We start from the raw sequence: 12086 nt of genomic DNA, 5'->3' as shown, positions 1-12086 counted from the left end.
GCTAAATCTAGCATTTCAAACCTGGAGAAAGAATGATCATTTTGTTCGAACATGCATCAATGCCACCCTCACACCATCTCTTTCTTCTCATATTCTTGGCCTTCAAACAACAAAAGATGTATGGGATCCTCTTGCACAACTTTTCCAACAACAGTCCACTGCTCAAAGGACTTATCTTCGCAGTGAATTGCAGATGATCAATAAAGGAACGAGCACAATTACGGACTATCTTCACAAAATTAAGTCCATCACTAATTCCTTAGCGACAATCAATGACAAAGTAAATGACTCTAACTTGGTAGCATATACATTAAATGGTCTTGGTTCGGATTATCTCACTTTCATCATCACTATGGAAAATATTACCCCACCCATTACCTTTACTGACCTAAGGGCCAAACTACTTACTCATGAGCAACAGTTATGCCTTAGCTATGGGAACACCCAATCAATCTTAACTGATTCTCATTCCCCTATTGCATTACTTGTTACAGATCAGCCTAAATTTAATCGGCTTAATAATAGTATTAATTCCTATCCACCCAACTACCGAAACCCACCTAGATCTGACTTTCGAAATTCATCAAATGGCCCCCAAGATCTCAAAATTCCTATAACTGACCAAACCAAAACACCTTTAATACTAATTCCTTCAAATATCAAATTAAGCAAAGCCATTCGGCAAATAGATGCTATTTCCGTTATGCCCAGAGCCGAAATAATCCTAATCCACCACCTCACATTCCTTATGCTGGCTTACATGTACCCAAAATACCCAACACATTACACCACAGAATGATGCACAGTGGATATTGGATTCAGATGCTAACAGCCATATGTCATTTGATCCAGCCATGCTACAACGACCTGCCACATATAAAGGAGACGACTAGGTTTTAGTTGGTGATGGTAAGAAACTCCCTATAACTCATATAGGCTCCTCAACTTTGGAAACAAATTCAAATCATTTATCTCTTAATGACATACTATTAGTTCTCCAATTATCAAAGAATTTAATTTCCATTTCTCAACTTAAATATGACAATAATTGTTTTGTCGAATTTTTTCCATGGGGTTTCTGTGTTAAGGATTTGGAGCCAGGCATCACTCTACTTAAGGGTCCAGTCAAAGATAAATTGTATTCTTTCTCGACCAATGTTGTGCCTCCTTTGGCTCTTTATGGAAATAAAGCTCCTTCTAATATTTGGCATCGCCGGCTTGGTCATTCTTCTTTTGCAGTACTTACTCATTTGAGAAATTGTGTCTTATTTAATTCCTTTGAAACTCTTGGATCCAATAAAATTTGTGACGCTTGCCAACTTGGCAAACATCACAAATTACCCTTTTCTATTTCAATTAGTAGAACTACTTAACCATTACAGCTTATTCATTGTAATTTGTGGGGTCCCACTAAAACTTTGTCAATTAGTGGATTCAATTCATATATTATTTTTGTTGATGATTTCAGTCGATTTACTTGGTTTTATCCTCTGCGATTTAAATCTGATGCAATTCATTGTTTCAAGCATTTTAGAAATATGGCTGAAAACTTGCTTTCTACTTCTATTAAAAATTTTCAAAGTGATGGAACCTTAGAGTTAACAAGGGGAGCTTTCAAAAACTATCTTGATGAATGTAGCGTTCTATCTTGGATTTCATGTCCTCATACTCCAGAACAAAATGGGGTTTTAGAAAAAAAACACAGACACATTACAGAGATGGGTTTATCCATTATATTCCAAGCTCACATGCCCAAAGAATATTGGTTGGAAGCCTTTACTGTTGTTGTCTATTTATGTATTGCAAGGAAAATCTCCTCATGAAGCACTGTTTGGCTTAAAACCAGATTATTGTTTATTGAGAGTTTTTTGCTACCTTTGTTACCCCAACTTGACACCCTACAGAGAAGACAAATTGTCGTCCAAGGCTTGTGTCTTTCTTGGTTACAGTTTCTATCACAAGGGTTATAGATGCTTAGATAAGGACAATGGCAAGGTATATTTATCTAGACATGTTATTTTTGAAGAAAAGGAATTTCCCTTTTCAAATCCCCCATCACATCAATCATCAATCAAACCACCAGTCGAACTTATTTGTCTATGTGTTTTCATCCCACATACACCCCACCAAATGTGCCTCCACTCACTTCACATTCTTCTTCACCTATTTCAAACAACCAACCATCACAAACAGCCCCTACAACATCCACACCAACCATATCAATGGCAAATCCAACCCAAGATGTTAATCAATCCCCACTAACAATAGACCAACCACAGCCCCAACCATCTCATCCTATGATTACTAGGAGTAAAAACAATTCTGCCAAACCAAAAACCCCTCTCTCTTTACTCACTATTAGACACCCAATACCTCAAACCTTTCTTACCACCATCTCCAACATCCCAACTGAACCTAAAACCTACAAATCAGCCTCAAAAGACCCAAAGTGGATTGATGCAATGCAAAAAGAATACAAAGCTTTGATAGACAATCAAACTTGGAATTTGGTGCCTTATTCCAAGGGTATGAATATTGTAGGTTGTAAGTGGGTGTATAGGATCAAGACAAAAAATGATGGTTCCATTGAGAGATACAAGGCACGATTAGTTGCCAAGGGGTTCAACCAGCAGCCGGGAGTGGACTTTCATGAAACATTTAGTCCAATTGTAAAGCCGGCCACCATTTGGACCGTATTAACCGTTGCACTCTCAAAGTCATGGCCAGTACATCAACATGATGTGAAAAATGCCTTCTTGAATGGCAACTTGGTAAAAGATGTTTACATGGAACAACCATAGGGGTTTGTTTCCACATCTAAACCAACACATGTTTGCCATCTACAAAAAGCAATTTATGGTCTCAAGCAAGCTCCACGAGCTTGGTTTCACAGATTCAAAACATACCTACAAGGAGAAGGTTTCAAACAAAGTGTGGCAGATTCTTCCATGTTTACACGCAAAACCCAAATACAATGACAGTATTGCTGTTATATGTAGATGATATAATATTGACTGGAGCCAATGAAGCTGAAATTCAAGAGGTTATTCAAAGCCTGAGCAAAGAATTTGCAATGACAGATTTGGGACACTTGCATTACTTCTTGGGAATTGAGGCTAATCGAAGTTCAGATGGTCTTTTACTCACTCAAAGTAAATACTCCATCAGTTTATTAAAGTCTACAGGAATGGAGACTTCAAAGCCATGCACAACCACAATTCCAGTTAGAACAAAGTAATCATCAACAGTAGGTTATCCCCTACCTAATCCAACACCATACAAACAATTAGTAGGAGCCTTACAATATCTGACGATTACTCGACCAGATATCTCATATGCAGTCAATCAAGTGTGTCAGTTCATGCAATCTCCCACAGAAGATCATCTACAAGCAGCAAAATGTATTTTACGTTACGTCAAGCATACTATTGATACTTGTGTTCTCTTGAAACCAACCCAACTTTCTTTCATAGCTACTTACACTGATGCAGATTGGGCAGGATGTCCAGACACATGCCGATCAACTAGTGGGTTTTGCACTTTTCTTGGGGATAATTTATTATCATGGTCTTCCAAGAAACAACTTACAATATCTAGATCAAATACGGAAGCTGAGTACAAATCCCTTGCCGTCATAGCATCTGAGTTACTATGGCTTTCTTATGTTTTACGTGATTTACAAGTACAACTTCCAAGAGAAATGGAAATTTATTGTGATAATGTCTCTGCAACACAAATGGTTGCAAATCCAGTGCTACATGCTCGCACAAAACATATAGAAGTGGACTATCATTTTGTCCGAGACTTGGTTCAGAACAACACCATAAAAGTGCACTTTGTTCAGTCAGATGATCAAATTGCAGATGTGTTTATAAAGGGCTTAACATCACAAACTTTCTTCAAGCATAGAGACAAACTCTTGCACCAGCCAATGCAGAGTTTGAGGGGGGATGAAAAACCATAACGGATCTGTTATGGTTTGAATTTGATTTTTGAATTCAATTTTTGGATTCAAGTTTTGAATTCAAATTTTTGTTTTGAATTCAAATTTGAATATTGTAAACGAATCTTGTACAACAACGATGTTTATCTATAAATACACAAGACTTACCCATCAAGGTAAGCAACCTACTTATCAAAATTATAGTTTTTCCTTGCATTCTTTCAATATCACGTTCTTTAGCAGAGGAGGAATATCGTGTTATGGCTATCGCTACTCATGAAGTCACTTGGTTGAAATCTTTTTTTCATGATTTTGAATTGTCGGCCAAGGCACCTGTAACATTATGTTGTGATAACCAAGTAGTCCTACATATTGCAGCCAATTCAGTTTTTTACAAGAGGACAAAGTATATTGAAATTGATTATCATCCTTTTCGTGAAAAGTTACAACAAGGGCATATTCAACCAATGTAGATTCTAATATCTGTTCTATTGGCTGACTTATTCACAAAGGTTCTTTGCCCTACCAATTTGTCTCATCTTTTCCAACTTGGGCTTTCAGAATCTTTACACTCTAACTTGAGGAGTTTTATCATTACAACCATGGTACCTTGTGTTGGCGATTTATCGCCGACACAGGGCGAAATTTCTAGGTGTCGCTGGGGGGCGACAAGATACCCCCCAGCGACACGATATTTCCCGTTTATCGGCGATATATCGCCAATAGTTGATTTTTCGAGCGACATCTTCCATATCACAATTTGAAGCTTCTGCAATCTTCTTTCTTCCAGAACCCATCGTCATACTTGAAGTAGACAATTTGTTACAAAAACTAGGTTGTAGAGAAAGCTACTTTTGTTTGAGTTTAAGTCATACCTAAAATCACAATCCAGAGATGGGTAAGAAAAAAACTACTTTTGGGCACAGAGCATGGAATCTACAGTAGTGGATTGTTCAGAAATCAGAACTAAATTGATGATGGATCTTCATCTCCTCACAAGCCACATCAAGCAAGGCCTCCGCCATAATCCTACCCCAGATCCTTCCCCAGTTTTTCACTTCAAGATGCAGCGCCCTGCTTCTATGAGATTTCGCATTCCTTGTATCAATGCTCCCTCTGTTGATTTTTATTTAGATGACGATTTCTTGTTCAATGAAAATCAATACGACAATGGTAGGAGGAGTTTCCTGCTAAGTGGAAGAGAAGAAGAAAAATTTGAAGATTGTGATTCTGGAGATGATGGACAGAGGAGCTCTCCCGCAGTCTCTGCCGGGAAGAAATAGATGATGACGAAGAAGGAGAAGTAGGCGGCAGAGAGAAGTCGGGCGACATGTCGCCCGTGTCGCCAGGGTCCGACACAGCGACACGGGTCGACTTGTCGGACCTTGATTACAACTCATGCAATTATGTGCATTCCATCTCCTATTGTATAATCATTATTTGTGTATACATGATTATAAAATTTTATCTCCATGTTGTATATTCCATTTATGTAACAATCATACTAGGAAATTCCTTATGTATGCATTGAGGCTTAATACAAAACACAGATGTAACAGTATAGCTCATTATTTATTTATTAATAAAAGTTTATTTTTGGGGAAAAAATATAAAATATAACATACTAATACAACCCGGTTAGAAGATGATAGGATTTTCAAATGTTATGAATTTACTATTGATGGGAATTATCAATGCTACTAATGCAATACCCACTAATATTAATACCACTCAAAAACAAATTGAAATGTCAGTCAAACGTCCCAACAGGTTGATTGTTTTGAGCAATGGAGTGAAATATATTCTATCTTATTTTGACTAAATGAACCCATTCCTTGAATCAAGAAGAAATTACAAATGTAAATAAGTTAATCTTATAATAAAATAACATTAGGGCAATGAAAAGCGTAGTAAATACTTCACATCAATCGAATTGTATAAATTTGACTAATATTTTAATTTATTTTGACTAATTAAAATAATCTCTAGTAAGGCTGGATAAGAAAATCATCCCTCTTAAGACTTGTGGAAAAAGTCTCAATACGGCAAGGTGATTTGGTCATTTAGGTTGTTCATTCTCATCGTCGACTTGCTAACATCTTTATCAAGCCTTTTGGAAAACAAGGTTTTCAATCTTTGTACCAAAGTAGGCTTTTAGTTTAGAATCTGAATCATCGACAAACTGGGTAGAGGATTTTGCTCATACTGCACCCCTCTACTATACATTTGGGAGAAGGTCCACCTCTGAGCATTTATGGTCAACTTTATTTATTGTCCAAGGTAAATTATACTTCTTGAATATATGATAAAAAGATGTAAGGAGAGCACAATGATCTATCCAATCCCAATTCGTTGGCTACAGTCTAGTTTCATTAGGGATGTTGACGCATCAAGATCTAATGGCTCCTACGGTTCCGCGTAAAATTTAGAAAGAAGGGTTACATAGTGATTTTACTTCATGCCTGAACAGCTGTATTATTATTTCTTTGGCAGTAACGTAAGTCCATATAAAATGAAACCTGTCTTATCTCTTTCGTTCATTAGAAACGAAACCAACACTTGTCAAGGTTTCTTTACCTGCCATGGCTACTCCCACTCCACTGCCTCTGCAAGAGAGATTCCCTCGTAAAAACCCCCTAAAGAGAGCCACAGAACTCACCATGTTCTTCCTCCTCCTTGCTCTCCTCTATTATCGCCTCAAATCCATTAACAATAATGGAGTGGCTTGGCAATTTGCATTCCTCTGCGAATCGTGGTTCATCTTCTATTGGGTTCTCACCATGAATCTTAAATGGAACCCAGTTGAATACAGAACATATCCCCAACGCCTCTTAGACAGGTATAATCTCCATTCTCCATCGAACAAATCGATGCTTAAATCATTTAGTTTCTTTCAATCTCTTACTCATTCAAGCTGTTAATTCTCAGGGGTATTGAGCTTCCCCCGGTGGATTTGTTTGTGACAACAACAGACTCTGTTCTTGAACCTCCAATCATCACAGTCAATACTGTTCTTTCCTTGTTAGCTCTTGATTACCCAGCTCACAAGCTCGCTTGTTATGTCTCTGATGATGGCGCTTCGCCTCTAACCTTCTATTCTCTTGTGGAAGCATCTGAGTTTGCAAAACTGTGGGTACCTTTCTGCAAGAAACACGATATTAAAATTAGAGCCCCTTTTATGTATTTCTCCGGCGACAACACCGGCGACTACTCATCTGAATTTAGACAGGAATGGAGGAAGATTAAGGTAACAGCAGTGTTTGATAGTTATCAAAATGAAACATGCACCTTACACATGTCTGTTAAGTTTTTGTCTTTTTCTTTTGTTAGAATGGATATGAACAACTCTGCCAGAGAATTCAAATGGCGGTTCAAAAAGGTGTCCCACATGAGCTGACTGGAGACTTGTCAGTCTTTTCAGGAATTGAAAAAAGAAACCATCCAAGCATAATAAAGGTAATCAAGAATGTTGTTTACAAACCCAAATCTTCATTTTCTTGAAAACTACATGATTATGAATCTGATTTTCAGGTTATATGCGAGAACAAGGAAACTAACTCAAATGGTGTACCACATCTGGTATATTTGTCAAGAGAGAAGATCCCTAAACACCCACATAATTACAAAGCAGGGGCAATGAATGTGTTGGTTAGTTGTTAAGATTAACTTCAAACACATGCATGTCACTAATTAAGCTTGAGTTCTACGTGTTAAGAGACTAATTATATGAAAATTGTTCTCATGTGATTAGACTAGGGTATCAGGCGTGATGACAAACTCTCCTTTCATGCTCAATGTGGATTGTGATATGTTCGCGAATAATCCACAAGTTGTGCTTCATGCTATGTGTCTCCTGCTTGGCTTTGAGAAGGAACCTGAAAGTGGGTTTGTTCAGTATCCACAGAAGTTCTATGGAGGTCTTAAGGATGACCCTTTTGGTAACCAGTATGAAGTTGCAGCAGAAGTGAGTTACTAAACATGGAAGAATCATTTGTAGAAGAATCAGATTTTCTCTTTCTCTGTCTCTAACTCGCTCAGGTACATATGCTTTGTTCTCTTCAGTTTTTACTTCGCGGATTTATGGGACTGCAAGGACCTTTATATTGTGGATCAGGATGCGTTCATAGAAGGAAAGTAATATATGGAATATCAGCAGAGGAAGTAGAAAGTGAAGAGAGAAATCATGGTCATGGGGTTGCTAATGGTAGATGCCTCTTGCTCTGGTCTTCCTCGGGATAGAATTTCTTTTCTTTCTTCTTCTTCTTTTTTTTTTTTTTTTTTTCCTTTCAAATTAATTAATTAATTAATGAAGGTGAAACGGTTTGAGCCTGGATCTTTCTCTGATGACATTTTAACCACTAGAGTTGATCTCCCACAATCCATAGGATATGGGGATCATATCTGGACCACATGCCATGGATGATAAGAGAAGGGCTCTAATGGTTAAATATCAATGGAGATCATCCTCATTAGGATTATCCTATCATACATATAAGGGGATTTACCTTGTCGGTGTTCAAAGGTGGACCGTCTCTTAAATGCATGGTTGAGGAGGTGTCAAGATAGGATTATCTAAAGGGTAGAGGATCCCGATTATCTGATTCAAAAGGTTTGGGAGTTTGGAAAATGTAGGTTGTCATCGCATAAGGAGGCAAGAAAAATGTAGACACCACTTTAACCATTGCAGCTATGATGTGTGAACCAAAATAAATTATGTAGAAGAGAGAGTAGACGCTCAGGTATTTTCCATCAGCTTTTCTTTTATCTATTTGGGAAGTAGTTTTCCACTTGTGAGTGTCATCTCATGAGTTTTTGTCTCCTCACCATAAGATAGGCCACACTCTTGAGCAAAGTAGGTTTTCTTTAAAGTTAAATTGTGTAAATGACATCTTTGTCATACACCTTTAGAAGATAGTGGAGAAAGAGAATGATATTGACACATTTCCCTCAAGGGCATATCTTCCCACATTCCACAAGATAAGATTCCCTTGGTTGATCCCTTTGTGTGTCTCCTTATTGACTTTGAAACCAGGGGCAAAGGTACCGTTGGCTAGGGGTCATGCTACCCCACCCCCCAAAAATAATTTTGAAATTTCCCTTCCAGCCCTCTTTCCAAGTATGAAATATCAGTGCTTCATGATCCTTCTCGATGTTAAAACTTGGCTCTACCCTACCTGAAACTGATGTAAGGACCGCATGACTAGCAAGTGTAATTCTTCTTCCTTGCATATTATTGTGATCTTATTTTGGTATCACTACAATCTATTTTGATAATCACATTTGCCAGGAAAACCATCGAAAGCACAAGCAAAATTTGGAGCTTCAGTACAATTTGCAGAATCAGCAGCTAAAATATTAGATGTGACGAAAAACAGCACAAATCACTCCCTCAATCTTAGAAGCTGCATCGCAGCAGCAATACTTGTTGCAAGTTCAGCTTATGAGCAGAATACTGATTGGGGTACCAAGGTAGGAAATGCAATTTTTAAAGATTGATAATTCTATCTTGCACAATTGGAAGTTAGTCTAACACCCAAGTGTACCCATGGGTTATATCAATTCAGATTCATGGATATCTTATGTGGGTCAAAACCTGAATCCATCATTCTCATGCAACACCTAAAAGGATTCTGAAGGTATTGTTTTCTCTTTTGGTAGGTTGGTTGGGTCTATGGATCAACAACAGAAGATTTACTCACAGGAAGCAAAATTCATGCAAGAGGTTGGAGATCACTGTTCTCAGATTTGGATTCACCTGCATTTCTCGGGTGTGCACCAACAGGTGGACCTGCAATCATGACCCAAATGACAAGATGGGTCACTGGTTTCCTGGAGGTTCTCTTGAGCAATCGAAGTCCCATACTTGCAACCATCAATGAAAAGCTGGAGTTGAGGCAATGTTTGGCTTATATTTATTTATTGCTATGGGGACCATGCTCTCTACCTGAGTTCTTCTATGCTCTATTGCCAGCATTCAGTATCTTCACTAACACCCATTTCCTACCCACGGTAATCTTTTCTATCCATTCCAACTACGGGCTATGTTTGGTGATGTGGTGAAGACCACTTTCCACCATGTCAAATGTTCCGAGGTTCATTTCAGGGCCCAAACACATTTGAATGACTTTTTTTGTATTGACCATCGCCATGGGTTTTGTTTCGAAGTTTGAATTCTTCAAAATGATTGGTTGTGGGGCCCGTACTTTTTGGAGGTCTTATATTGTTGTTTCAGGGCATTCGGGGTAAAGGGGCATTTTGATCATTTTAAACTTGATGTATGATTTTTTATATAACTATTTATAGTCTTAACAGGGTTGAGAGGGGGTAAAAGAAAAGGGACTAGATTATAACTCTATTCATTCTCTTCTTAATAGCAAGACACCATATCTACTTGGCCATGGATGTATGTTGCCTTCGGGTGAACCACGAATCTTGTGTTATATGTGTGGTTTTGCTCTACTTTTCTTACAGTCCAGCAGAGAGATGAGACAAAAAAATCATTGAATCATAATAGTGTTAATCTTCTTTTATTCCTTTTTTGGCTTCCAAACATAACCTGTGAAATATTATTATGCAAGTCTAAGTCACATAATTTCCATGATGTCTATACAGGTCTCTGAACCAGCTATAGTCATTCCAGCTTCCCTATTCATCATTTATCAGCTCTACAATCTATCAGAGTACATCCAATGTCGCCTTTCAATCAGGACATGGTGGAACAACTCGAGAATGAAATGGATAGTCACCTCAACTGCATGCTTGTTTGGAACCCTAAGTTTCTTTCCCAAGTTGATAGGGCTTTCAGAAAATGTTTTCATTGTTACACCGAAGGGTAACCAAGCAGACAACTCCAACCAAACTGGTTCTGGTACTAAAGATACTGATCCTGGGAGATTCACCTTTGATGAATCACCAGTCTTTGTGGCACCAACATTTCTTCTGTTTGTGAACTTGAATGCACTCTTCGTGGCCTTCTTTGATGGATCTTGTTGGTTGGGGCTAGGGGAGATTTTTTGTTGTGCATGGTTGGTGCTCAATTTTTTGCCATTCCTGAAAGGGCTCTTTCGAAAAGGAATATATGGAATTCCTTGGTCTACTAAATGGAAATCAGCTGTGTTGGCATCACTCTTCCTACTATTCTCAAGACATTTGGCTTCAAAAAGTTGATACATGTCTTTCTTGAGTTATAGTTATTTATCCTCAAGGTACAACCATGGTCATGTATGTTTTGGAGAAAAGAAAAAAAGAAAGGAAATGAATGAAAGGCTTGCCAAATATTCATTATTTTTGTTATCCAATGGTGAAAGAATGATGCTATTGAGTTTTTAAATATAAGATAGGCTAGGGGTGAAGAAGATTTTCATTAGTGTTAAGATACTGATAGTTTAGGAATAGATGGGGTTCATGGATGTTTTTTGGGCACAGTGGTGGCAGTCTCTTATGTACAGGTGACATGATAAAAAAAAGTCTTGATTTAAACTTTCATCTTTTCACATCTCTCCCTCCTTCCTTCACATCCCCTTGCACCTATGGACTGTTGTATAGTCTTAGTCCCACATCTAGTAGAAGTAGGAATTGTTATCCCACATCATAAAGAAATGAGAGTTTGTTGAGAGTTTTAGTTCCAGTTTGAGTAGATGTGGGAGAAGGTAGGATTGGGAGAGGCTATAAAAGGATGCATTCTCCTCCACATGTAAATCATCCCAAAATCCTCTCTCTTGTATATTTCTTTATCTATAGTGGAGTTTTCTCTTTTGCCCGTGGTTTTTTCCCTTTAACGGTTTTCCACATAAATTCTTGTATTCTTCTTTTTTCTTATTTGCTGATTGTTCTATTCGGTAGGTTTTTCATAACCCAACAGTGGTATCAGAGCAAGGTTTTGTTTTCATCCTACCGAGGTGCTGCAGAAATTTTTTGAAATCGCTATTCACATATTTATTTTCTTTTTTGGTATCCTAGAAAGGTATATTGGGTGATTAAGTGCATGTCTAGGAAAATTTTGTCTAAGGAATCTGGTATTTAAGCGGACCGATCGTGTCCCTCCAGTCTTTCTTGGAAATTTTCCTAGTGTATTTTGGTTCAACAATATACCAGTTGGAGGTAACCTGAGGAGATACTTTTCACATGAAATAGTGGGAGTTAT

The 12086-nt window shown here is 37.9% G+C and overlaps 1 protein-coding gene across 1 annotated transcript; it reads left to right on the top strand.

Moving 5' to 3' along the window:
* The first annotated feature begins 6471 nt into the window (after positions 1-6471).
* LOC149007811 (cellulose synthase-like protein H1) lies at positions 6472-11691 on the top strand. The gene is made up of 9 exons (XM_089166249.1): positions 6472-6782; positions 6872-7190; positions 7274-7399; positions 7475-7591; positions 7695-7907; positions 8006-8147; positions 9231-9412; positions 9602-9952; positions 10556-11691. The coding sequence occupies exons 1-9, from the start codon at positions 6526-6528 to the stop codon at positions 11108-11110; spliced, it is 2262 nt and encodes a 753-aa protein (XP_089022375.1). The 5' UTR covers positions 6472-6525; the 3' UTR covers positions 11111-11691.
* Positions 11692-12086: the final 395 nt, after the last annotated feature.

This window comes from Hakea prostrata, chromosome 8, assembly GCF_041222555.1.
Source record: "Hakea prostrata isolate BN-2017 chromosome 8, UWA_Hpros_2, whole genome shotgun sequence".
Taxonomy (NCBI): domain Eukaryota; kingdom Viridiplantae; phylum Streptophyta; class Magnoliopsida; order Proteales; family Proteaceae; genus Hakea; species Hakea prostrata.
The sequence above is the reverse complement of the archived record's forward strand: the minus strand, read 5'-3'. Positions and strand labels throughout refer to the sequence as shown.

Excerpts from the sequence above, each read along its gene's own strand:
- LOC149007811 (XM_089166249.1), top strand. The coding sequence starts at position 6,526 with ATGGCTACTCCCACTCCACTGCCTCTGCAAGAGAGATTCCCTCGTAAA. Across the intron at positions 6,783-6,871 it reads CCCCAACGCCTCTTAGACAG|GGGTATTGAGCTTCCCCCGG; the intron begins GTATAATCTCCA and ends GTTAATTCTCAG. Across the intron at positions 8,148-9,230 it reads TGGTCATGGGGTTGCTAATG|GAAAACCATCGAAAGCACAA; the intron begins GTAGATGCCTCT and ends CACATTTGCCAG.